Here is a 27,539-nt window from a genome sequence, read left to right as displayed (position 1 = left end):
TTGTTCTCAGAAGGACCACTCACAAAAACCCCTGCTGTTTTTCGCCCAGAGACTGGAGAGCTCTCATTCCACTTTCTGGCACCTTCTGAGAGCCAATGAAAGCCTTAGAAAATGTCACGTTACAGCAGAGATGCTGTATTTTTGATAGAGATGCCCTAGAAGGAGAACAAATTGTCAGATAGGGCACTTCCTGTATAGAATCTTCTCAGGTTTTGGCCTGCCATATGAGTTATGTTATACTCACAGACACCATTCAAACAGTTTTAGAAACTTTAGAGTGTTTTCTATCCAAATCTACTAATTATATGCATATTCTAGTTTCTGGGCAGGAGTAGTAACCAGATTAAATCGGGTACGTTTTTTATCCGGCCGTGAAAATACTGCCCCCTATCCCTAACAGGATAATTTATAACACACTAAAGAATATGTTTAATTTATGACGTACTGTCATGGGCGTCATAAGGATTGGACCAAGGTGCAGCGGGTAAAGTGCTCATCTTCTTAATTTATTTAAAGAAAACACTTAAACAAAATAAACAAACGAAGATAACAGTTCCATAAGGCTCCCAGGCTATACAGAAAATAACCACCCACAAAACACAAGTGAAACAAACACAACTAAATATGGCCTCCAATTAGAGACAACGACAACCAGCTGCCTCTAATTGGAGGTCATTGCCAAAAACCCAACATAGAAATAGAAAACTAGATATAAACATAGAAATAGAGAACATAGAACCTGAACCCCAAAACACCGAAACACACAAAACAAACACCCCCTGCCACGCCCTGACCAAACTACAATGACAAATAACCCCTTTTACTGGTCAGGAGTGACATGTACGAAATAATCTGTTTAATTTATAACATACTAAAGAATATGTTTCATTTATAACATAGTAAAGAATATGTTTCATGTATAACATACGAAAGAATCTGTTTAATTTATAACATACTAAAGAATATGTTTCATATATAACATACGAAAGAATATGTTTAATTTATAACATACTAAAGAATATGTTTAATGTATAACATATGAAAGAATCTGTTTAATTTATAACATAGTAAACGGTCTTTTTCATGTAACATGCTAAAGGAGCTGTTGACTAAAATAATGTCTAATTGTTTAATGATTCTTCGTTGAATCATTGGCTGTATATGAACCAATCTATAATTCTGTGATAGACGTATAAAAGGCCTACATAATATTAGGCAACAACAGCTGTCGTTCTGAATAAAGCAACATGTAATCAAAACATCGTGACACAAGTCAATTTACTCATGACATGCGCAACGGGATGCATGGATGAGTTGTTTTTCAGAGCAAGAAACAGATCAAAAATGTTTTAGTGGGAGGATTTACTCACTGATCTTCCAATCAGTTTTCTCTCAAATGTATTTACGTTTTATCAAGTATTAAATAAATCGGGATATTTTGAAGGGAGGAGACTACTATCGGATTGTTTTATCCTTCACCGAGTCCGCGAAAATCCGGTGCGCTATTGGGTAGGGAGAGAGCGCAGCGGAGACTCACAGGGAGGTCCAGTCCAGAAAGGTAGCGGCTTCCTGGATGAATAATTTGATTTTCTAGAGGCATCAGCTTGTTTCCAGGTTTGGTGCGAATGATCCATCAGCAGAATCTCATTGAAACACATACTTTACTTGTGCTGTAGTTTCGTACAAGATAATCTAAAGAAGTGCGTCAACCAAAGGATACGCGCGCTGCAGTTTTTCCAGACGAGGTGTCCAAGTTGTGCCTCTAGAAATTTGGATAGAAGCTGATACAGTATGATTTGTCGGCTTGACACTGTTAGTGCTTATCTATAGCATAATACTGACCCGCGCGTTATCAATTACGACCAAGGGCGGCAGATATCTCAAGGTCTAAATATGTTTATAAATAGCTCGGACATATTTTGTAACTATGAAGAAATAGGTAACTTCACCAACAACTCGTCATGTGTGAACAAGACTCAGTCCTCACCCAGCTTCATCGACCTGGCGACGTTTATGCACATATTCCCGTCCATATACGGTATCCTGTGTACTATTGGAGTGATCGCCAACGGTTTGGTGATATACGCAGTGGCAACATGTAAGAAAAAGATTGTCTCGGACATCTACGTGCTCAACTTGGCCATCGCAGATATGCTCTTCTTGTTGGTGATGCCCTTCAACATTCACCAGCTGGTCCGGGACAGACAGTGGGTGTTCGGGAACTTCATGTGCAAAGCTGTCGTGGTGGTGGATGTAAGCAACCAGTTCACTACAGTGGGGATTGTAACGGTGCTATGTATTGACAGGTAGGTCTCCATCTCTCCAAATTCAATAGGTGTCAGTTTGATCATGACAAAGATAGATGTCGAATATAGCATCAATTAGGTCTCCTTTCACCTTAATGTATCCAGGTAGATAGATATAACCTGGTGTAGGATATGATTATAACATAGTTAGAACCTATAGGTTATCACGAAGAACACTCGTTATATGCAGCCGAGGGGCGATTTTTTTTCTTGAGCGAATGCTCGGTAGCCGGAACATAATTAGACATTATAATGTGTAGACTCCAAATTGACCACAAGAAACCCAAACAGATATCATATTTGACTAAAGCGTAATCATTCCAAATCCTTGCAACGTTCGTATAAGATCACGTGTCTCTTTATTATGCGTGGGAATACTTGGGAAAAGATTTCTGAAATTAAAATCACATGGAGCTGATTTCCTGGTGTTTTTACATAATTTTTTTCCAACAATGAAAATAATACTAGAAATAATAATCATATAATGTTGCCCAGAAAACTTGGGGTGGGGGGGTCAAATAAATAAAAACCTGAGGCCTCCAGTTGAGGAACCATGGTCAGAGGTTTCAGTGATAAAGCACAGCCAAAGCAGATCAGTAAAATCTGAGAATATAGGCCTACACTGTAACAAAAAAAGTGAAAATGTTACTGCAATTCTAGCTTTTAAAAACAGTAAAATACTCTGAAACATTAGCATAGTGTAAAATATGGTGCATTGTGGGAAAATGTTGTGGTCTGGGCAAATAATTGCTGTATTTCGAATGGTATTGTAATTCCACCTTACCGTATCTCTGGGGTGCCAAAAAACGGTTTGACTACTAGTGGGTGCAAGGTACTGTTGTTTCTGGCTCATTAACATAAACTCAGCAAAAAAAGAAACGTCTCTTTTTCAGGACCCTGTCTTTCAAAGATAATTAGTAAAAATCCAAATAACTTCACAGATCTTCATTGTAAAGGCTATAAACACTGTTTCCCATGGTTGTTCAATGAACCATAAACAATTAATGAACATGCACTGTGGAACGGTCATTAAGACACTAAACAGCTTACAGACAGTAGGCAATTAAGTTCACAGTTATGAAAACTTAGGACACTAAAGTGGCCTTCCTACCGACTCTGAATAACACAAAAAAAATATGCCCAGGGTCCCTGCTCATCTGCGTGAACGTGCCTTAGACATGCTGCAAGGAGGCATGAGGACTGCAGATGTGGCCAGGGCAAAAAATTGCAATGTCCGTACTGTGAGACGCCTAAGACAGTGCTACAGGGAGACAGGATGGACAGTTGATCGTCCTCGCAGTGGCAGACCACGTGTAACACCTGCACAGGATCGGTACATCCGAGCATCACACCTGCGGGACAGGTACAGGATGGCAACAACAACTGCCCGAGTTACATCAGGAACGCACAATCCCCCCATCAGTGCTCAGACTGTCCGCAACAAGCTGAGAGAGGCTGGACTGAGGGCTTGCAGGCCTGTTGTAAGGCAGGTCCTCACCAGACATCACCGACAACAACATCGCCTATGGGCACAAACCCATCATTGCTGGACCAGACAGGACTGGCAAAAAGTGCTCTTCACTGTTGAGTCACGTTTTTTTCTCACCAGAGGTCATGGTCGGATTCGCATTTATCGTCGAAGGAATGAGCATTACACCGAGTCCTGTACTCTGGAGCGGGATCAATTTGGAGGTGGAGGGTCCGTCATGGTCTGGGGCGGTGTGTCACAGCATCATCGGACTGAGCTTGTTGTCATTGCAGGCAATCTCAATGCTGTGCGTTACAGGGAAGACATGCTCCTCATGTGGTACCCTTCCTGCAGGCTCATCTTGACATGACCCTCCAGCATGACAGTGCCACCAGCCATACTGCTCGTTCTGTGCATGATTTCCTGCAAGACAGGAATGTCAGTGTTCTGCCATGGCCAGCGAAAAGTTCGGATCTCAATCCCATTGAGCACGTCTGGGACCTGTTGATTTGGAGAGTGAGGGCTAGGGCCATTCCCCCCAGAAATGTCCAGGAACTTGCAGGTGCCTTGGTGGAAGAGTGGGGTAACATCTCACGCAAGAACTGGCAAATCTGGTGCAGTCAATGAAGAGGAGATGCACTGCAGTACTTAATGCAGCTGGTGGCCACACCAGATACTGACTTACTTTTGATTTTGACCCCCCCCCCTTTGTTCAGGGACACATTATTCCATTTCTGTTAGTCACATGCCTGTGGAACCTGTTCAGTTCATGTCTCAGTTGTTGAATGTTGTTATGTTTATACAAATATTTACACATGTTAAGTTTGCTGAAAATAAAACGCAGTTGACAGTGAGAGGACGTTTTCTTTTTTTGTTGTTGCTGAGTTTATGTTTATATTTGCCTTGTAAGAGGCTATATTTGTTGCACCCCTGATTGAGAATGATGTACCAATTGAACTCCTTTGTGGTAATAGTGCCACATCAATTTGTATAAGAGACAGATTGGAGTGTCAGCACATCTAAAATGTAAATGTTTGCCATGTCCTTCTGGTCTGTTTAGGCCTGTAGTTTGGAAGCCTTTGTTAAGGCCTCTAGAAGTCTATGTGATATAAAACACCAAACATTAATTAATATATTGTAATGTGTGAACACTTTACCTAGCAGCCAACCTGCTTGCACTAATCCATTGTAATTACAGTAAAATACTGTGAAATACAGACCCTTCCCCTAAAAGAATTAATTTAATTCATCCATTAATTCATTCCCATTATCGTAGCATGAACTTTTTTTTTATTTTTTTTTATAGTATAACACAGTCAATTTTACGGCATTGTACTAGTGTCATTACACTGTACTTGCTTTGATACCGTATTTATATTACAGTAGGTGTACTGTAATATGAAATACCAGAATTTGACTTGCCACAAGCTGCCTGTAAACTACTGTCAAATTCACAGTAACCCCTTTACAGTTTACTTCACATGCTGGAGTCTGTCATGTAATAAATACATGTTATTGCTTTCGGGTGTGTTTATTAGAACAAAAAAAAAAGGTGCTTTTCTGATCTAATCTAATCTAATATGGATCCGTCAGCATACAGCATATCAATTAGTATAATAGCCTGCAATATCATGTACACCCTGCCATGTCAATAACCCAGAGGGTAGAGATTGACTAGTTAATAATGAAATGGATGGTCAAAGATTGAATGCTCATAGCCGTACATAAAACATATATTCAAGGTTAACTGGTTCATCATGTTCATTTGGGACCATGGTAATACATCCGTTTCAGACACAGCCAACGTTGTTGTATTGAATGACGATCCATATCCTGTCTCACACAATTCGACCTGCCAGTTAACATTAACGGCAGTTGAATGATTCTTCTTATTAAAAGAGGCAAATGGATAAATGTAACCACTAGCGAATTAATAGACAGAGCTAATGGATGAAAGGACTGACTGTCTACAAGATCAATATTCTAGTTTTAACCATGTGATCTATTCAATCCGTATCGTGAAAGTTCAAGGTTAACGCGTGATTGAAATTTATGCTCTTGCGTTAATAACGGAGAAGACTGCATTCACAGTAAACACTGCATATGTCGGCTCATTAGTAAATGACTTACATTTTTGTCGCGGAATCTTTAAACCTTCAGCGACACAGATTGAATAGAACCCAATGTTTTGAGGCTATGCATTGTTTAAAAACATTGGAGAAAAACAAGCTTATATTTTGTGTTCTGATGGAGTATGAGATTTGAACTAAGCTCCTGAGGCATTTAGAAGTTGTATTTTTCAAGAATCAATTGCTACATATTCATTTATGAGTTCAAAAATGTATGTAGCAACTGCAGATGTTGTGTCAACAGCAACCTTGCCTGGAGTGGACTGTGGGCTAATTCTGTTTGTGTTTATAGAGGAAAGAGATCATGCCTTCCTAGCAGCCATGTTCTCCCTACATATTACTGTGCCTGGTGGAACACAGACACGTTATGTCTCTCTCTGTCTCCCTCTTTCACACACACACACACACACACACACACACACACACACACACACACACACACACACACACACACACACTTTGTCTCTTTCTGTCTGTCTCTCTCTTTCACACACACACACATTCTGTTTCTCTCTTTCACACACACACACACACACACACACACACACACACACACACACACACACACACACACACACACACACACACACACACCTCTACATCTCATTAGCCTTAGAGACTCACAGCTCCAACAGATGGACAGGATTAGTTTAACACACAGATGAGTTAAACTACCATCCAGCAGAATTAGTTTAACACACAGATTAGTTAAACTACCATTTAACAAGACTCACAGATAGTTTGTGAACTATTATAATAGTCTGCAAACAAATGTTCCCATACTAGCATGTTTCCAAAGAATGTGCAAACTCTAAGCTAAATCAGGTGCTAAATCAGATGCACCATATATGTATCTTACGTATGTAAGGTATGTAAGCCTTTTGAAGTACAATATGTGTTTGTATTGAAAATATGATCCAAAGGCCATGACAGAGTCTTAATGGAACATGGACATGGCAGTCAGATTCACCTTGTCAGATTCCCTTAGATTCCTTAGTCGATTTCCCCTAGTCAGATTCCCCTAGTCAGATTCCCCTAGTGAGAATTTCTAGTCAGATTCCCCTAGTCAGATTCCCCTAGTGAGAATTTCTAGTCAGATTCCCCTAGTCAGATTCCCCTAGTCAGAATACCTAGTGAGAATTTCTAGTCAGATTCCCCTAGTCAGAATACCTAGTCAGATTCCCGTAGTCAGATTCCCCTAGTCAGAATACCTAGTCAGATTCCCCTAGTCATTGGGAAACACAGACATTTCAATTCACTGGCTTTAATATCTGCTAATCTGTGTGACAATCTTTGATTGAGTTGATAGGAAGGTCATACGCACCATTTTCTGGCCGTCAATACATCTATATTTACATGACCATGACAGGTTCATGTGGCTTTTTTAATTAAAAGTCAGTTATGAACAAATTCTTATTTACAATGACAGCCTACCCCGGCCAAACCCCGACAACGCTGGGCCTATTGTGCGCCGCCCTATGGGACTCCCAATCGCTGCCGGATATGAAACAGCCTGGATTCGAACCAGGTACTATAGTGACTCCTCTTGCACTGAGATGCAGTGCCTTAGACCACTGCGCGCCACTCAGAAGCCCGCAGAGAAGACATCTCTACAGTAATATCTCCATGGTCATGAAGACATCTCTACAGTAATATCTCCATGGTCATGAAGACATCTCTACAGTAATATCTCTATGGTCATGAAGACATCTCTACAGTAATATCTCTATGGTCATGAAGACATCTCTACAGTAATATCTCTATGGTCATGTAGACATCTCTACAGTAATATCTCTATGGTCATGAAGACATCTCTACAGCAATATCTCAATCCCTTGGCCTACCTTGGTTGTTTTCAGTCATATCATGAAAGACATAACCAGCGCAGAGTAAATTCTTCATTTTTAATTCTCCGATGTGACATGGCTGTAGGATTATTTTCATTCTTTCAATGCCATATGACACAGGGTCGTTAAGTACAGCATAGTACAGCAGATTGGCTATAGACTTTACTTTGATTAACAGCCGCAGTAAACAGCATCTCTGATCCTTTATTTTAGGATTTATTGCGTCCCAAATACATTATTTTTCCTACGTAGTGCACTACTTTTGACAAGGGCCCATAGGGATCTGGTGAAAAGTAGTGCACTACATTGGGAATAGGGTGCTATTTGGTATGTACCCGTGATTCATTTCATGTTGTACATCAAGCAGTAAGCTAGTCATCAGTCTAACTTTATTTACTTATTCATTACACTTTATATGTGACGTTTTTCAGCTCAATTAATCCCAAAAAGACAAAGTAATTGGAAAACATTAATAGAATACAGTACATGAATAGTATACAGTAGTTGTTTTTACCCATAGTGACGTACAGTACAGTGAGGGCATTCATTTCTTAGTATGTGTATGTGATCCTTGAAGGAATTTAACTCATGACTTTGGGCATATGCCAGTGTCCTCTTGTGCATTCCATATGGCACCCTATTCCCTTTGTAGTGCACTACTTTTGACCAGAGCCTTATGATCTCTTGTCAAAAGTAGTGCACTATATAGGGAATAAGGATGTTTTTATGATGCATCCATGATCTTACCAACTGATCCACACATGACATTATTAGATTTATTTAATGTCACATCATGATTAGAGCCTGACTGCTCTCACAAATGTTACTATAGACCGTATGAATAGGCGACATTCAAACAGAGTATTTTTTTCCCAGGTTAACAAATTACTGTTTGCTTTTCTGACAAATACCTGTAGACAAATACGACTTAGTTCTGTTTTTTGGGGTTTTGTCTGTATATTTACATGCCTTTGTCTGGACTAGACTCGCCTGGGGTAAAGTAATGGGTGTTATTGAAACAACACAACAGCTTCACAATGGAGTCTGCTGAATGATCCCTGTAGAGATATCGTTATGTTTCCAGCAAATGCCACCCTATTCCCTATATAGTGCACTACTTTTGACCTGGTAATGGCCCTGGTGAACAGTAGTGTACTGTACTACTAAGTATTCAGACCACTTCCCTTTTTCTACATTTTGTTACGTTACAGCCTTATTCTAAAATCGATTTTTTTTAAAACAACATTTTTTTCCTCATCAATCTACACACAATATAGGGAATGGGGTGCAATTAGGGCACAGCCCAGGTACATAACCTGACCCCTGACCTCTAACCCCTGGTCTCTAACTGATGTTTCTCTTTGTTTCTAACCCCAGATACATTGCCATCGTCCACCCCACCTCAGACAAGCGGACCATCCAGTGGACCATCATCATCAACATCCTGGTGTGGGTCGGCAGCTTCCTGCTCACCGTGCCCGTCATGATCTATGCCATGGTGGTGAGGAAGCGCGACTTGGAGATATGCATGATGTTCCTGGATGGGCCTGAGGACATGTACTGGTACACTCTCTACCAGTCCATCCTAGGCTTCATCGTCCCTCTCATCATCATCTCCACCTTCTACTCCCTCACCCTTTACCACGTCTTCAGATCCATCCGCCGAGTCAAGCGTAAACAGTCTGTCTGGGCGAAGCGCGCCACCAAGACCGTGGTGATGATCATTGCTCTCTTCCTGGTGTGCTGGAGTCCGTATCACGTGATCCAGGTGATTAACTTGAGCAACAACAGGCCAACCAACACCTTTGTCTATGTCTACAACATCAGTATCTGTCTGAGTTACTCCCACAGCTGCATCAACCCTCTGATGCTGCTTATCTTCGCTCAGAACTATCGCGAGCGTCTCTGTCACAGGAAGGAGTTGAGGAGCTCGCCACAGAATTCCTCCAAGACCACTGTGGTCAAGACAGACGGCTCCAACGTGGCCACCGACCCCAACTACCACAGCACAGCCATGTAATAATCCGGGCATTGCCACTCGCATAGTATGTGTGAATAGGTAGGACATTTGTTCGTCCCAATAAGACTACCAAAGTCAACCGTTTTCATTCTGCTATCTTTGACGAACTTGAGCATTTATGAATTACTGAAGTTAAAGTAGCTGAACTACACTGCTATCTTTCCAGGGAACAGAAGTGACACTGTGTGTTAGTGGATGGATTACCCAACTGACTGTAACTGCTTCACCATCACTAAGAATCATTGATCCTGTGGTAGCCAAGTGTTTACTGAATCGCTATGTAAGCCAAGAATGTTTTTTTCTTTTTTTTTCTGTCTCTCTCTCTTTCTCGCTCTCTCTCTCTCATATATCTGCAAAAACACTACAGTGAATACTGTAGTATAGCAATATGGGGTAGGGGAATGGGCAGGTTATATGCAATCAAAATACTTTAGTATTTAGTATAGTTAAAAATTGTAGCGTTTTTGTGGACTATAGTGTTTTTGCAGACATTACTGTAGTATTCTACAGTATACTACACCATTCTATAGTAAGTACTTCAAATGATTGAGGGACACTACAGTGTGCAGTATAGTATTCTACAGTATACTGCAGTTTACAATAGAATTCTACACAACACTGGCAGAGATGCATTAAAAAAAAAATACTGCAGTTTACTATAGAATTCTATAGTAAACTGCAGTATTTTTTTTTTAATGCATCTCTGCCAGTGTTGTGAAGCATAGATTTGACTGATGACTTCAGACTGTTTCCCTGATAATGACTGGGATTGAGTGAGCGTGTTTTGGGGTACTTGGCCTTGTTCAACCTGTGTCCCAGAGGCACCCTGGGTAATTGAGTCATTGACTTAGTTGGCTGGACCAGTTGGCTGGGTTCAAATACTATTTCAGGTATTTCAATTACTTTTCAATATATTTCTAAACAAATCGTCAGATAATTTTGTTATTAAAAAAACAAGTAGTTGAATATTGGATTGTATTTGGAAATACACATGGAAAGAATTTGAAAATACTCAAATACACTGACTGAAATATACCCCCATGCATTCAACCCACCCAGGTATTTGAAAATAGTATTTGAAATAAGTATTTTTAAATAAAATTCGGGCAAGTATTTGGTTTTTAGAAAAAACAATTCAAATACCGAAAAAAAAGTTATGCTTTTGAGCTGTGTGTTTGAAAATAATAAAATACACAGAAAAAAAGTATTTAAATAAGAAATACACATGCATTTGGACACATGTCTGGGCTGGACGGCATATATATTTTGTATTGTTTTAAATGTAACCTTTAACTTGGCAAGTCAGTTAAAAACAAATTATTTACAATGACAGCCTACTTCGGCCAAACCCTAACTGGGCGAAGCTGGGCAAATTGTGCGCAGCCCAATGGGACTCCCAATCACGGCCGGTTGTGACACAGCCTGGAAATGAACCAGGGTCTGTAGTGACATCTCTAGCACTGAGATGCAGGGCCTTAGACCGCTGCGCCACTCGGGAGACCTCTATCAAGGGGGATACTCAGATACGTTCAGATACTTAAAGTATTGTTATAAGATACTTCTTGGAAAATCAACAGTATTACTATTGATGTTGAAGTAAATCAACAGTATTACTATTGATGTTGAAGTAAATCTTCAGGTTGGCATTGTGGGAGGGAGCAGGAGGAAGGGAGGCAGGAAGGGTGGGACAGAATGTTCCAGGGGGGTGGTTGACCTCTTCACACCGGGGAGATTGTAGGAAAAAAACATGGAGTGTTCTTTTTATTCACTGATACGGATGAAAGAAGTCAGTGTGTTTTTGCAGTAGTGTTTTTTTATTATTATTATTATTGTCATTGGATGTCCTCACATTTATAAAAATGTGTTATTTTGATTTTTGATATTTGCTAAGCACCATCGGGACTCTTGTTGAGTGAGGAGATGGAAGATGAATTGATAAGAACTGAAGTATAATTCTGTATTCATTTGAGACAAGGAATATTTTGAAGAGGAGATGGCTGTGGCCAATTAGGCCATCCAAAGGAAAGGGGTTTTGCGGGTTATGTTTTAATGTCAAGTAAAGTAAGCAAATAATGAAGTATATTGAATGAATATAACACTTGTATCATGACATATGATGAAGAATTGTCTTATACACACACACACACACACTACTTAAACACACATTAACTTGTTCACATTCACAGCTTATATTTGTTGTCTCACTCTATCTTGTGTAGAGTACATCTGCAGTGTTAGCCTGTGCTATCTGTTATCAGATGAATTATATATTAATTCTAATAATTATATTGTATTAAAACATTCTTATTATGGTAATTTCCTAGCCGTCCGATATAATCTCTATATCAGCATACAGTATGATGCTTCAATATGAACGTCTATAGCACTGTTCAACACTTCTTGTTTTGTTTGTTGTTGACTCCAAAATAAATTGAGAGTACTTTTTTTTTTTTTTACTTACAAAACCAAGTACATTTATTTTGGATACCAAATGACAGTGTAATTTATGTACGAATGACACATGTTGAGGTATTGATGTGATAATGTAAGCTACAAAATTGTGGTTATAGTTGAAACAAGCCTTCGTGGTGATCGGATACAGGACATAAATACTCAATATGTAAATACTGCAGTTTTACACCTTAAGATGTTTTCCTTCCTGGTTATATTGTATTGTACCACATGTACTCCGAGTACACTTATTGTCCATATGGTATTTCATATTAGTTTTACGTTAGTACAATGGATTATATTTGTTTAGTATCCCCTGTTCTTACGTGTTGTCTTCTCACATCTTGTTGTTCTTGTGTGTTAAGGTTAAGTGTTTTCACATCTTGTTGTTCTTGTGTGTTAAGGTTAAGTGTTTTCACAGCTTGTTGTTCTTGTGTGTTAAGGTTAAGTGTTTTCACATCTTGTTGTTCTTGTGTGTTAAGGTTAAGTGTTTTCACATCTTGTTGTTCTTATTTTTCTAAAACAACTATGTAAGCACCACTGTGTTTGTAATCTTTTTTTTTAAATGCTCTAAAATAAAAATGTGAGTTCCTTTTTTGTCGAGTTACAGCACTTCACCAGTCTCTAAAATCAAGATCCTTCAGATGACATGTATGTATGAGTGAAGAATATTGTCTTAGTGATTTGATCATGTTAATTACAAAGTTGTGGTCACAGTTGAAACAAATCTGATACAGAACATAAAATCTTCTATATGTAAATACTGCAGTAATTACCTGAGTTTTGCAGAGTTAAAGATGGTTTCATGCCTGGTTGTGTGGTGTTGTACTGATGTCCCCCTCAGGGCGAAAACCCAAATGGTTATTTCCAGAGAAGCTGTGTGACACATTACTAATGCATGACCATCATACCCTTGTCTTGACAGGCCACTATGAATCAACACATTGTAGCCGATTAGTCATAAGCACATCAACATCATTTGAAAAATAAAGTTTAAAAAATATATTAAATATTCAAGTAATAAAACGCCATTTAGTAATGTTGTTTTTTGGTTGGTGTGATCAAAATGCAAACAGGAGAAATTCACTGAAGAGGCAGGGCTTATTGAGCAAGCGACAGGGCTTGTTGAGCAAGAGCCAGGGCTTGTTGAGCAAGAGCCAGGGCTCGTTGATATCCATATCCCCGAATGTCTACCGCAGGCTCTGGACATTTACACCTGGATCTTGCAGTTAGCTAGCTGTTACCCAAGTGACTATTGGCTAATGTCAGTCCCGAAGCTAACATCAATTATTCCGGAGCTAGCCAGCTGAAGAGTTCCATCAGCCACTCCTGGGCTACAATCACCTATCCGGACCCGTTTTACTGCCGATGCGGAGCCCCATCGGGCCTTCAAGACTGGACCACCGATGTTATCTGCCCGAGGGAGTTATCCAACTGGCCCCTCCGTCGCGATGTAACCTGAACGCCCATCTGCGGCCCGATAATCGTTAGCTGTCTTATCGGCTGCAATCTGAATAGGTCTATCGGACTATTTTCTTGGGCCACTATAACTATAACTATTTTGCCAATTGGACTGGTCCCCCCTACCACACGGAACCCCACTAATCTACAGACGGAAACACACGAGGCGGCTAAAAACAGACCTCCCTCCATCTTCTGCCAGCTTGCTACCTATGGCCTGGCTAGCAGTCTGAATCTCACTGGACCCTTATGGTCACTACGCTAAGCATGCCTCTCCTTAATGTCAATATGCCTTGTCCATTGCTGTTCTGGTTAGTGTTTATTGGCTTATTTCACTGTAGAGCCTCTAGCCCTGCTCATTATACCTTATCCAACCTTTCAGTTCCACCACCCACACATGCTATGACATCTTCCAGTTTCAATGATGTTTCTAGAGACAATATCTCTCTCATCATCACTCAATGCCTAGGTTTACCTCCACTGTATTCACATGCTACCATACCTTTGTCTGAACATTATACCTTGAAGCTATTTTATCGCCCCCAGAAACCTGCTCCTTTTACTCTTTTACTCTCATAGACGACCAATTCTCATAGCTTTTAGCCGTACCCTTACCCTACTCCTCCTCTGATCCTCTGGTGATGTAGAGGTGAATCCAGGCCCTGCAGTACCTAGCTCCACTCCTATTCCCTAGGCGCTCTCTTTTGATGACTTCTGTAACCGTAATAGCCTTGGTTTCATGCATGTTAACATTAGAAGCCTCCTCCCTAAGTTTGTTTTATTCACTGCTTTAGCACACTCTGCCAAATGTCCAAGCCGTGTCTGAATCCTGGCTTAGGAAGTCCACCAAAAACTCGGAAATCTTCATCCCTAACTACAACATTTTCAGACAAGATAGAACAGCCAAAGGGGGCGGTGTTGCAATCTACTGCAGAGAGAGCCTGCAGGGTTCTGTCCTACTATCCAGGTCTATACCCAAACAATTTGAACTTCTACTTTTAAAAATCCATCTCTCTAAAAACAAGTCTCTCACCATTGCCGCCTGCTATAGACCACCCTCTGCCCCCAGCTGTGCTCTGGACACCATATGTGAACTGATTGCCCCCCATCTATCTTCAGAGCTCGTGCTGCTAGGTGAGCTAAACAGGGACACGCTTAACACCCCAGCCATCCGAAAAACTAAGCTTGATGCCCTCAATCTCACACAAATGATCAATGAACCTACCAGGTACCACCACAAAGCTGTAAACACGGGCACCCTCATAGATATCATCCTAACCAATTTGCACTCTAAATACACCTCTACTGTTTTCAACCAAGATCTCAGCGATCACTGCCTCATTGCCTGCATCCGTAATGGGTCAGCAGTCAAACGACCTCCACTCATCACTGTCAAACGCTCCCTGAAACACTTCAGTGAGCAAGCCTTTCTAAACGACCTGGCCCGGGTATCCTGGAAGGATATTGACCTCATGCCGTCAGTAGAGGATGCCTGGTTATTTTTTTTAAATGCCTTCCTCACCATCTTAAATAAGCATGCCCCATTCAAGAAATTTAGAACCAGGAACAGATATAGCCCTTGGTTCTCTCCAGACCTGACTGCCCTTAACCAACACAAAAACATCCTGTGGCGTTCTGCATTAGCATCGAACAGACCCCGTGATATGCAACTTTTCAGGGAAGTTACAAACCAATATACACAGGCAGTTAGAAAAGCCAAGGCTAGCTTTTTCAAGCAGAAATTTGCTTCCAGCAACACAGCTGGCCATGCTTTCCACCTGGCTACCACTACCGCGGTCAACAGCACTGCACCCCCCACAGCTACTCGCCCAAGCCTTCCCCATTTCCCCTTCTCCCAAATCCAGTCATCTGATGTTCTGTAAGAGCTGCAAAATCTGGACCCCTACAAATCAGCTGGGCTAGACAATCTGGACCCTTTCTTTCTAAAATGATCTGCTGAAATTGTTGCAACACCTATTACTAGCCTGTTCAACCTCTCTTTTGTGTCATCTGAGATTCCAAAAGATTGGAAAGCAGCTGCTGTCATCCCCCTCTTCAAAGGAGGGGAAACTCTCGACCCAAACTGCTACAGACCTATATCTATCCTACCCTGCCTTTCTAAGGTCTTCGAAAGCCAAGTCAACAAACACATTACCGACCATTTCAAATCCCACCGCACCTTCTCCGCTATGCAATCTGGTTTCAGAGCTGGTAATGGGTGCACCTCAGCCACGCTCAAGGTCCTAAACGATATCGAAACCGCCATCGATAAGAAACAATACTGGGCTGCCGTTTTAACAACCCTCCAGACGAGCCTCAATGCCATACAACTCTCCTTCCGTGGCCTCCAACTGCTCTTAAATACAAGTAAAACTAAATGCATGCTCTTCAACCAATCGCTGCCTGCACCTGCCCGCCCATCCAGCATCACTACTCTGGACGGTTCTGACTTAGAATATGTGGACAACTACAAATACCTAGGTGTCTGGTTAGACTGTAAGCTCTCCTTCCAGACTCACATCAAACATCTTGTTAAATCTAGAATTGGCTTCCTATTTCGCAACAAAGCATCCTTCACTCATGCTGCCAAACATACCCTCGTAAAACTGACCATCCTACCGATCTTCGACTTCGGCAATGTCATTTACAAAATAGCCTCCAATACCCTACTCAATAAACTCGATGCAGTCTATCACAGTGCCATCCGTTTTATCACCAAAGCCCCATATACTACCCACCACTGTGACCTGTACGCTCTCGTTGGTTGGCCCTCGCTTCATACTCATCGCCAAACCCACTGGCTCCAGGTCATCTACAAGACCCTGCTACAGTGGGGGAAAAAAGTATTTGATCCCCTGCTGATTTTGTACATTTGCCCACTGACAAAGAAAGGATCAGTCTATAATTTTAATAGGTTTATTTCAACAGTGAGATACAGAATAACAACAAAAAATCCAGAAAAACGCAAGTCAAAAATGTTAGAAAATGATTTCCATTTTAATGAGGGAAATAAGTATTTGACCCCTCTGCAAAACATGACTTAGTACTTGGTGGCAAAACCCTTGTTGGCAATCACAGAGGTCAGACGTTTCTTGTAGATGGCCACCAGGTTTGCACACATCTCAGGAGGGATTTTGTCCCACTCCTTTTTGCAGATCTTCTCCAAGTCATTAAGGTTTTGAGCCTTACGTTTGGCAACTTCAACCTTCAGCTCCCTCCACAGATTTTCTATGGGATTAAGGTCTGGAGACTGGCTAGGCCACTCCAGGACCTTAGGTGCTTCTTCTTGAGCCACTCCTTTGTTGCCTTGGTCGTGTGTTTTGGGTCATTGTCATGCTGGAATACCCATCCACGACCCATTTTCAATGCCCTGGCTGAGGGAAGGAGATTCTCACCCAAGATTTGAATGTACATGGCCCCGTCCATCGTCCCTTTGATGCGGTGAAATTGTCCTGTCCCCTTAGCAGAAAAACACCCCCAAAGCATAATGTTTCCACCTCCATGTTTGACGGTGGAGAAGGTGTTCTTGGAGTCATAGGCAGCATTCCTCCTCCTCCAAACACAGCGAGTTGAGTTGATGTCAAAGAGCTCCATTTTGGTCTCATCTGACCACAACACTTTCACCCAGTTCTCCTCTGAATCATTCAGATGTTCATTGGCAAACTTCAGACGGGCATGTATATGTATTCTTGAGCAGGGGGACCTTGTGGGCGCTGCAGGATTTCAGTCCTTCATGGCGTAGTGTGTTACCAATTGTTTTGTTGGTGACTATGGTCCCAGCTGGCTTGAAATCATTGACAAGATCCTCCCGTGTAGTTCTGGGCTGATTCCTCACCGTTCTCATGATCATTGCAACTCCACGAGGTGAGATCTTGCATGGAGCCCCAGGCCGAGGGATATTGACAGTTCTTTTGTGTTTCTTCCATTTGCGAATAATCACACCAACTGTTGTCACCTTCTCACCAAGCTGCTTGGCGATGGTCTTGTAGCCCATTCCAGCCTTGTGTAGGTCTACAATCTTGTCCCTGACATCCTTGGAGAGCTCTTTGGTCTTGGCCATGGTGGAGAGTTTGGAATCTGATTGATTGATTGCTTCTGTGTTGCTTCTTGTGTTTTACTTGCCTTTACCTCCCTTGTCTCACCTCATTTGCTCACATTGTATATAGACTTATTTTTCTACTGTATTATTGACTGTATGTTTGTTTTACTCCATGTGTAACTCTGTGTTGTTGTATGGAAACAACTAAATACCATTGTAATATTGTAAGAAAATGCCCATTAGTATGTCATTATTTGCTTTGTGCGGCACAGAGCAAGATGCTGGAGAGCTACGCTATCTAAAAATGAAAGACTGGCTATACCTAGGGCCTTAAGTTCTAAGATTCCTTGATTCAAAGATTCCTTGATTCTAAGATTCCTTGATTCTAAGATTCCTTGATTCTAAGCAATATTGTGCTGCCATTTTTATTGACTTGGCCAAAGCTTTTGATATGGTAGACCATTCCATTATTGTGGGCTGGCTAAAGAGTATTGGTGTCTCTGAGGGGTCTTTGGCCTGGTTTGCTAACTACCTCTCTCAAAGAGTGCAATGTATAAAGTCAGAAAATCTGCTGTCTCAGCAATTGCCTGTCACCAAGGGAGTACCCCAAAGCTTAATCCTAGCCCCCACACTCTTCTCAATTTATATCAACAACATAGCTGAGGCAGTAGGAAGCTCTCTCATCCATTTATATGCAGATGATACAGTCTTATACTCAGCTGGCCCCTCCCGGATGTTGTGTTAAATGCTCTACAACAAAGCTTTCTTAGTGCCCAACAAGCTTTCTCTACCCTTAACCTTGTTCTGAACACCTCTAAAACAAAGATTATGTGGTTTGGTAAGAAGAATGCCCCTCTTCCCACAGGTGTTATTACTACCTCTGAGTGTTTAGAGCTTGAGGTAGTCACCTCATACAAGTACTTGGGAGTATGGCTAAACGGTGCACTGTCCTTCTCTCATATATCACATATCAAAGATGCAGGCTAAAGTTAAATCTAGACTTGGTTTCCTCTATCGTAATCGCTCCTCTTTCACCCCAGCTTCCAAACTAACCCTGATTCAGCTGACCATCCTACCATGCTAGATTACGGAGACATAATTTATAGATCGGCAGGTAAGGGTGCTCTCGAGCGGCTAGATGTTCTTTACCATTTGGCCATCAGATTTGCCACCAATGCTCCTTATAGGACACATCACTGCACTCTATACTCTTCAGTAAACTGGTCATCTCTGTATACCAGTCGCAAGACCCACTGGTTGATGCCTATTTATAAAACCCTCTTAGGCCTCACTCCCCCCTATCTGAGATACCTACTGTAGCCCTCTTCCTCCACATACAACACCCGTTCTGCCAGTCACATTCTGTTAAAGGTCCCCAAATCACAAACATCCCTGGGTCGCTCCTCTTTTCAGTTCACTGCAGCTAGTGACTGGAACGAGCTGCAACAAACACTCAAACTGGACAGTTTTATCTCAATCTCTTCATTCAAAGACTCAATCATGGACACTCTTACTGACAGTTGTGGCTGCTTTGTATGATGTTTTGTTGTCTCTACCTTCTTGACCTTTGTGCTGTTGACTTTGCCCAATAATGTTTGTACCATGTTTTTGTTCTGCTACCATGTTGTGTTGCTACCATGTTGTTGTCATGTTGTGTTGTCATGTTTTGCTGTTATGTTGTTGTCTTAGGTCTCTCTTTATGTAGGTTGTGTCTCTCTTGTTGTGATGTGTGTTTTGTCCTATATTTATATTGTATTTATTTATACATTTTTAATCCCAGCCCCCATCCCCGTAAGAGGCCTTTTGGTAGGCCGTCACTGTAAATAAGAATTTGTTTTTAACTGACTTGCCAAGTTAAATAAAAAAGTATGCTAAATACAACCACCATTACCATAAAAACACATTATCCTTACCCTCTGTGGTCCCGTTACATTTTTACCTAGACGTACTCAGAGTCAGAGAGACTCTCTTTCTATGGCTTTGAACGTACTTGCTGATGTGGAATAAGTGCTAGGAAAACATTTGTGCATAGTTACATAATAAGGGAGAGAGCGAGGTGTGATTTAACTCGGGACACCAGAGGCCCAGTCAAGTCAAGACTGACAGCTTGTTGAGAAAATATTGTGCTAACGAGCTGCCAAAGTTACACTGCTTTAACAATGCTGTTACACAGTAAGGAACAGATGAGACCAGGACACTGGATCAACTTCACATGAGCTAGATTATAATATATCAATCTGATTAGAAGGGACTATTCTATTAATGGAAAGGAATGTATCATGAGAGAGAGAGAATCCATTATAACCATGCTTTTAAGCTTCCCTCCTGTTGGTTGTTGTATTGTAAAGCCTCCTTAAGTATTTATGAAGCTTTATATAGACAGTTAGGAATGAGATGGGTGGGAACGGTCAGGAGGAGAGAAGGTTTGAAGATGGGATTGAACCCACAATCATCGAGCTGTAACGTACTGCTCTCGGCTAGAAGTGTCACCACTGGACCATCCAGACACCCCTACCTCATACTCCTCAAGACAAATCAACAGCATTGTAAATTATACTGTAGCTATGTATATTATATCTAAATAACCAAAAGAATATACATATTGTGACAGATATTTTATAAGAATGATGAATTGCATTGACGATACACCATGCACCAAGAAGGTATAGCAAATACAACCTCTTCATCCCACAGTATGGACAAAAAACTCTAACTAAAACACAAACCTACACCATGAACATTGGTCAAGCTGAATCTGTTGGGTAATCTGACCGTGACATACAAGCTTCAAGATGATTCTAAAATGTGTTTTTTCATAGTGATTACTCTTTCGAGATCCAATTCAAACTAAAGAGGTTTAACCCTGATAAGAATTCCATAGAATACATTTACTAGTGAGTGGGTGCCCTTTGAAGACTTTCCACTTTTGTATCTGACCTGTTTCTTGTTCTGAAGACATTTTGCCCCTTGTAATACAAACATAGCTGTTGATAATCTATCTATAATCTATCGATAATGTTAACTGAATTGAAGCTCTCTAAAGCTAGAAGTAACAGCATTAAACACCATTAGAATGTGTCATAGGTGATATCATGTTGACACTAGGCAGTTAGCAGGAAATGAATCGGTTTCAGGTTAAGCCTCGTAAACCTCGTACCGTGGCCCTAGTACTACACCCACCTCAGATCTCCACCTGTATTCTCAGCCAATTAGAAGTCTGTTTTCACATTCCAAACGGAATCCAATAACCTGGGTTACAACTGATCTTGATTGATCCAAAGCATCGGGTTATCATTAGGCAGAATTTCATAACTGGACAGTTTAAACAAACCAGAAGTTGTGCTGTCATCATGTACTGATTAGCCATTGCTGTGTAAAAGTATTATTAGATCATGAGTTATTAGATCATGGCATTGTAATTACATAGCCATTACATGGTATGAGGCCCATTTAATGCACCTATTCTGTGAAGTTTTTTGATAGAGAATCTTTTATCGATGTTGAATCACAAGTGGCGACGGGAAGCCCGGACCGGACACAGACTTCAAACAGCTTCGCCACCCTGGATCCAGAGGTTCCGGCGCCTTCATCCTCTGTTCTGTCTCCCTCTCTGGTGGCTTCTAACTGGGTTTCAGATCTCCAGAGCTCCCCCTCATCGGACCGTGAGGGTGTCTGATTCTCCAGCCACGATGGATTCTACAGCTGGCTTTGGTCCATCGGGCCTTGCCGCCTATCGATCCTCGGGGGGTCTGCGAGACCACTTGTGGCAAAAGAGTGTCCGCACCTCCTCAGCCTTTGCACCAGCTGTTGTCATCGGCAGCTCTATGGTGAGAAACATCTCGGTTCTCGGGACGAAAACCCTGTGCTATCCTGGAGCATGAGTACAGGACATTACAAGGCTGCTTTCTACTGTTCTTCGACAGATGCCCGGAGCTGACGCTGTCGTAGTCCATGTGTGGGCAAACGACATTAGGAGGGCTAGCTCAGAACTGCTGTAAATGGATTTTTAAGAACTTGTCTGAAAGTTTTCAAAAAGCGGCCAATTATTTCAGGTCTTGTACCATCGTTGGGCCACAGGTGTGAGAGATTGAGCAGGCTACTGGCATTACACACCTGGCTAAAAGATTACTGTAGCTCTGTTGGAATAACTTTTATAGATAACTTTGACACCTTCTGTAAACAGAAGATACAGGAATGACCATGCAAATCATCTTGGCTCCTGGACTCTGTCCACACATTTCAAGGCTGTGGTGAGACAATTACTTATCAATGACCCAAGCCCTGCTCAGATAATCCCTACCATTGTGTCACTAAGTTGTCACAGTGCTGCAGCAAATGTACATTATCCCAGGGGCGTTGGAAGTCATAATGTAAGTAACCTAATGTATGTCCCTCTAACTCCCCTGAATGCCTCTTTCAATCCTGTAGTTACTGTTTGCAGTAACCATGTGTCTATGAACCTGAGTTATGCTGTTAGCACTGAGGCGGTGTGCCCTAGTAGGAAGTTCGCTGTGTGCAGGTCACCCTGCACTATCAGCTCCAACATAAATATCCCTGTCATGTCTACTTCTGATAAGCCGCTCAGAAAAACAATCACCATTTTTTTATTTTTTTTATTTAGCCTTCATTTAACTAGGCAAGTCGGTTAAGAACAAATACTATTTACAATGACGGCCTACACCTGCCAAACCCGGACGATGATGGGCCAATTGTGGCCGCCTTATGGGACTCCCAATCACGGCCGGTTGTGATACAGCCTGGATTCAAACCAGGGTATCTGTAGTGATGCCTCTAGCACTGAGATGCAGCGCCTTAGAGCGCAGTGCCACAAGGTTCATGAAATCGATAACTTGCTAGTAGGAGATGACATTCATATACTGACTATCTCTGAAAGTCACTTAGATAATACCTTTAATGATACAGTGGTAGCAAGACATGGTTATAACATCTACTGAAAAGACAGAAATGCCAACAGGGGTGGTGTTGCAGTCTTTATTCAGAGCCTCATTTCAGTTAAGCTTGGAGAGGATCTAATGTAAAATACATTTGACGTAAAATGGCTACAGGTTCATCTGCCTCACCTAAAGCCCATTCTTGTAGGAAGCTGCTATAGACCATAACGTGCTAACTGTCACGACTTCCACTGAAGGTGGCTCATCTCCCTGTTCGGGTGGTGCTCGGCGGTCGTCGTCACCGGTCTACTAGCTGCCACTGATCCTTTTTTCTTTTTCGTTTAGTCTTGTCTGTTTTGGTTGTGCACCTGTTCCTTGTTTGGGTTGATTAGTGTGGGTATTTATTTTCTCTCTACCCGCTTTGTGTCGTGCGGGTTTATTTTCGTTTCCCTGTTTTATGTTGGGTGACGTTATTTTGTTCATCATTTTGTCATTCAGGTTATGTCCTTTGGATTTCGTTCTTTTGGTCATTTTTGGACTGTGTATTTTTTGATGCACTTTATTAAACTTGTTGTTGGAATTATCTTCTCTCCTGCGCCTGACTCCTACACCCATCTCTCGTAGAGAGACGTTACACAGTCAGTATCTGGACAATATGTGTGAAATGCTTGATAATGTATGTGATATCAACAAAGAGGTATATTTTCTGGGTTACCTAAATATTGACTGGCTTTCATCAAGCTGGCGACTCAAGAAAAAACTTCAAACTGTCACCAGTGCCTGCAACCTGGTTCAGGTTATCAGTCAACCTACCAGGATATTAACAAACAACACAGGAATGAAATCCACATGTACTGATGACATCTTTACTAATGCTGCAGACATCTGCTGTAAAGCAGTATTCAAATCTATCAGATGTAGTGACCACAATATAGTAGCCATATCAAGGAAAACCAAAGTTCCAAAGACTGTACCTAATATAGTGTATAAGAGGTCATAGTGATTCCTATCTTGATGATGTCAAGAGTATTTGCTGGTCGGTGGAGTGTAATGAGGGGCAACCAGAAGCTGCACTTCACATCTTTATGAAATTACTTACTCCAGTTACTAATACGCATGCACCCATTAATAAAATGAGTGTAAAAACTTTTAAATCCCTGTGGAATGATGAGGAATTGAACAATTTTATGGTTGGTTTAGGGATGAGACAAAAGGAATGGCAAATAAGTTTGGCTGCATGACCGACTGGCAAACCTACTGCAAATTGAGAAAACATGTGACTAAACAGAACAAAAAGAAGAAGAAACTATTCTATGAAACAAAGATAATGTCACGAATGTTGTATGAAGGAGCGAACCAAAGCACAGCGTGTGTATCGTTTCACATCTTTATTTAACTGTGAAACTATGCAAGACATACAATAAACTAATAAACAAAAACAACAAACTGTGATGAAGAGGTGCAACATACTCTAACTCTAAATAATCTCCCACAAACCCAGGTGGGAAAAACATCTACTTAAATATGATCCCCAATTAGAGACAATGATGACCAGCTGCCTCTAATTGGAGATCATCCCCCCCAAAAAACAGAAAAACAGAAACTAGAACATAACAGAAAATTTAAACTAGACAAAACCCCATCACGCCCTGACCTACTCTACCATAGAAAATAAAAGCTTCTATGGTCAGGACGTGACAGATAAATTATATAAAGAACAATAGTAAAAAGATTTGGAGCACCTTAAATTAAATCTTGGGCAAAAAGTCAAACTCAGCTCAAACATTCATTGAATCAGATGGCTCATGCATCACAAAACCCACTGATATTGCCAACTACTTTAATGATTTTTTTCATTGGAAAGAAGCAAATTTAGGCATGACATCCCAGCAACAAAGCCGAACCAACACATCCAAGAATAACTGACCTGTCACGTTCGTCGTTAGAAATGGCGGACCAAAACGCAGCAGGTATGTGTATACTCATCTTCTTTATTTAATGGAAAAGAAGGAAAAAACCAAACAACACGTATACAAAAAATAAACAAAACGAACGACAAAATGACAGCCTTGAAGGCAACACAGCAATCCAAAGACAATCTCCCACAATTAGACAAACAAACACACCCAACTAATATAGGACTTCCAATCAAAGGCAACACCACACAGCGGCCTTCAATTGGAAGTCCACCCCAATTAACCAAACATAGACATACAACTAACTAGATAACACATAGAAATACATAAACACAGACCATAAACCAAAACCCCGGAAATACTAAATCAAACACCCTATTTTCCAAAACACCACCCCGAACCACATAAAACAAATACCCTCTGCCACGTCCTGACCAAACTACAATACCAATTCACCTTATACTGGCCAGGACGTGACATGACCAAATTATGAAAGACGAGCATTGTAATTTTGAATTATGTAAAGTGAACTGTATTTTTGTCTATCAAAGCACCCTTTACTAGCTCAAATAGCCAACGAATCAGCCTGTTACCAACCCTCAATAAACTTTTGTAACAAATTGTGTTTGACCAGACACAATGCTATTTTAGAGTAAAGAAATGAACTACAGACTCTCAGCACACTTTTAGGGAAGGGCATTACACATGCACAGCACTTACACAAATGATGAATGATTGGCTGAGAGAAATTGCTAATAAAAAATTGTGGAAGCTGTTTTGTTAAGACTTCAGTGGAGCATTTGACATAATCAATCACAGTATGTTCCTGGAAAAATGTATATTATAGCTTTATTTATTTTTAACCTTTATTTAACTAGGCAAGTCAGTTAAGAACAAATTCTTATTTTCAATGACGGCCTAGGAACAGTGGATTAACTGCCTTGTTTAGGGGGAGAATGACAGATTTTTACCTTGTCAGCTAGGGGATTCAATCTTGCAACCTTTTGGTTACTAGTTCAACGCTCTAACCACTAGGCTACCTACTGCTCCTGCTATATTGTGGATTGAGAGTTACCTGTCTAACAGAACACAGAGGGTGTTCTTTAATGGTATCCTCTCCAACATAATCCACGTAGAATCAGGCATTCCCCAGGGCAGCTGTCTGGGGCCCTAACTATTTTCCATCTTTACTAATGAGCTGCCTGCTGGCTCTGAGTAAAGCCTGTGTGTTGACGTATGTGGAGGACTCAACACTATACACATCAACTACTACAGCGACTGAAATCACTGCAAAACTGAACAAAGACCTGCAGTCAGTTTCAGAATGGGTGGCAAGGAATAAGTTAGTCCTAAACATTTCAAAACTAAAAGCATTGTATTTGGGACAAATCCTTCACTAAACCCTAAACCTCAACTAAATCTTGTAATGAATAATGTGGAAATTGAGCAAGTTGAAGTGACTAAATTGCTTGGAGTAATCCTGGATTGTAAACTGTCATGGTCAAACCATATTGATAAAACAGTAGCTAAGATGGGGAGAAGTCTGTCCATAATAAAGCGTTGCCCTGCTTTCTTAACAACACTATCAACAAGGCAGATCCTACAGGCCCAAGTTTTGTCGCACCTGGACTACTGTTCAGTAGTGTGGTCAGGTGACACAAAGAGGGACTTAGGAAAATTACAATTGGCTGAGAACAGGGCAGCACGTGTGGCCCTTAAAAGTGCACGAGGAGCTAACATTAATGATATGCATGTCAATATCTCATGGCTCAAAGTGAAGGAGAGATTGACTTCATCATTACTTGTTTTTGTAAGAAGTGTTGACAAGCTGAATGCACCGAGCTGTCTGTTTAAACTACTAGCACAGCTCGGACACCCATTCATCCCCCACAAGACATGCCACATGTCCAGAATATGGGAGGCACACAGTACTACATAGTGCCATGACCACATGGAACTCTATTCCACATCAGGTAACTGATGCAAGCAATGGAATAAGATTCTAAAAAACAGATACAAATACACCTTATGGAACAGCGGGGACTGTGAAGAGACACAAAGGTACAGACACGTGCATACGCACACAAATGCTAGCACACGCACTCTACACACATTCTTTGTAATACTGTTATATGGTGGTATTATACATTTTGTATTGTTGATATGTAGTGGAATAATAATGTTATATGATGTACTGTTTTATCTCTTAATTGTTTGTACCCCAGGAAGAGTGGCTGCTGACTCGGCAGCAGCTAATGTGGATCCCTAATAAACCCCAGGAAGAGTAGCTGTTGACTTGACAGGAACTAATGGGATCCATAATACACCCCAGGAAGAGTAGCTGCTGACTTGACAGGAATTAATGAGAATCCATAATAAACCCCAGGAAGAGTAGCTGCTGCCTTCGCAGGAACTAACGGGGATCAATAATAAAACCCAGGAAGAGTAGCTGCTGCCTTCGCAGGAACTAACGGGGATCAATAATAAACCCCAGGAAGAGAAGCTGCTGCCTTGGCACGAACTAACAGGGATCAATAATACACCCCAGGAAGAGAAGCTGCTGCCTTGGCAGAGATCCTTAATAAATACCAAATACAAATATGGTGGCAAACATTTAGGCACTGGAGCCGAGAAGCCCCAAAGGCAATGAGAGCAACAGTGTCTTGAGTCCAAAAACACACAATGACTCACTTTGTATGGATAAACAGTAACCCCTCACCCCAGGCATCACTACTAGAGATGAACATGGAGATACAAAAGAGTCCCTGTAAATGTCATCCCTCGTGCCAGCCAGACTCACCAATCATCGAAAACAGGCCAAAACAAGGAAGTATCAATGCTTTGAGGAATTCTCGCATGATATTGAGGAATCCTTGTCTGATATTTTTTTTTTAAGTGGTTAAGTTGAATGAATGTAATATATATGCTACTTCACAGTTGTTTTTATCCCAATCCACAACCAGTACAGTGAGAACATGCATTTTCAGAGTGTGTGTGTGTGTGTGTGTGT

The 27,539-nt window shown here is 41.2% G+C and overlaps 1 protein-coding gene across 1 annotated transcript; it reads left to right on the top strand.

The window, feature by feature from the left end:
- Nucleotides 1-1,338: 1,338 nt before the first annotated feature.
- LOC145857979 (melanin-concentrating hormone receptor 2-like) lies at nt 1,339-10,370 on the top strand. Its single transcript, XM_082955578.1, has 2 exons — nt 1,339-2,306; nt 9,128-10,370. Exons 1-2 carry the CDS (start codon nt 1,894-1,896, stop codon nt 9,768-9,770), a joined length of 1,056 nt encoding a protein of 351 aa, XP_082811704.1. The 5' UTR covers nt 1,339-1,893; the 3' UTR covers nt 9,771-10,370.
- The last annotated feature ends 17,169 nt before the right edge of the window (nt 10,371-27,539 follow it).

Source organism: Salmo salar, chromosome 09 (genome assembly GCF_965601325.2).
Source record: "Salmo salar chromosome 09, fSalSal1, whole genome shotgun sequence".
Lineage (NCBI taxonomy): Eukaryota > Metazoa > Chordata > Actinopteri > Salmoniformes > Salmonidae > Salmo > Salmo salar.
This window is presented reverse-complemented; position numbering and strand designations above follow the sequence as displayed.

Coding starts and splice junctions, on each gene's coding strand:
- LOC145857979 (XM_082955578.1), top strand. CDS start 1,894: ATGTTTATAAATAGCTCGGACATATTTTGTAACTATGAAGAAATAGGT. Junction 2,307..9,127: donor ACGGTGCTATGTATTGACAG/GTAGGTCTCCAT, acceptor TTCTAACCCCAG/ATACATTGCCATCGTCCACC.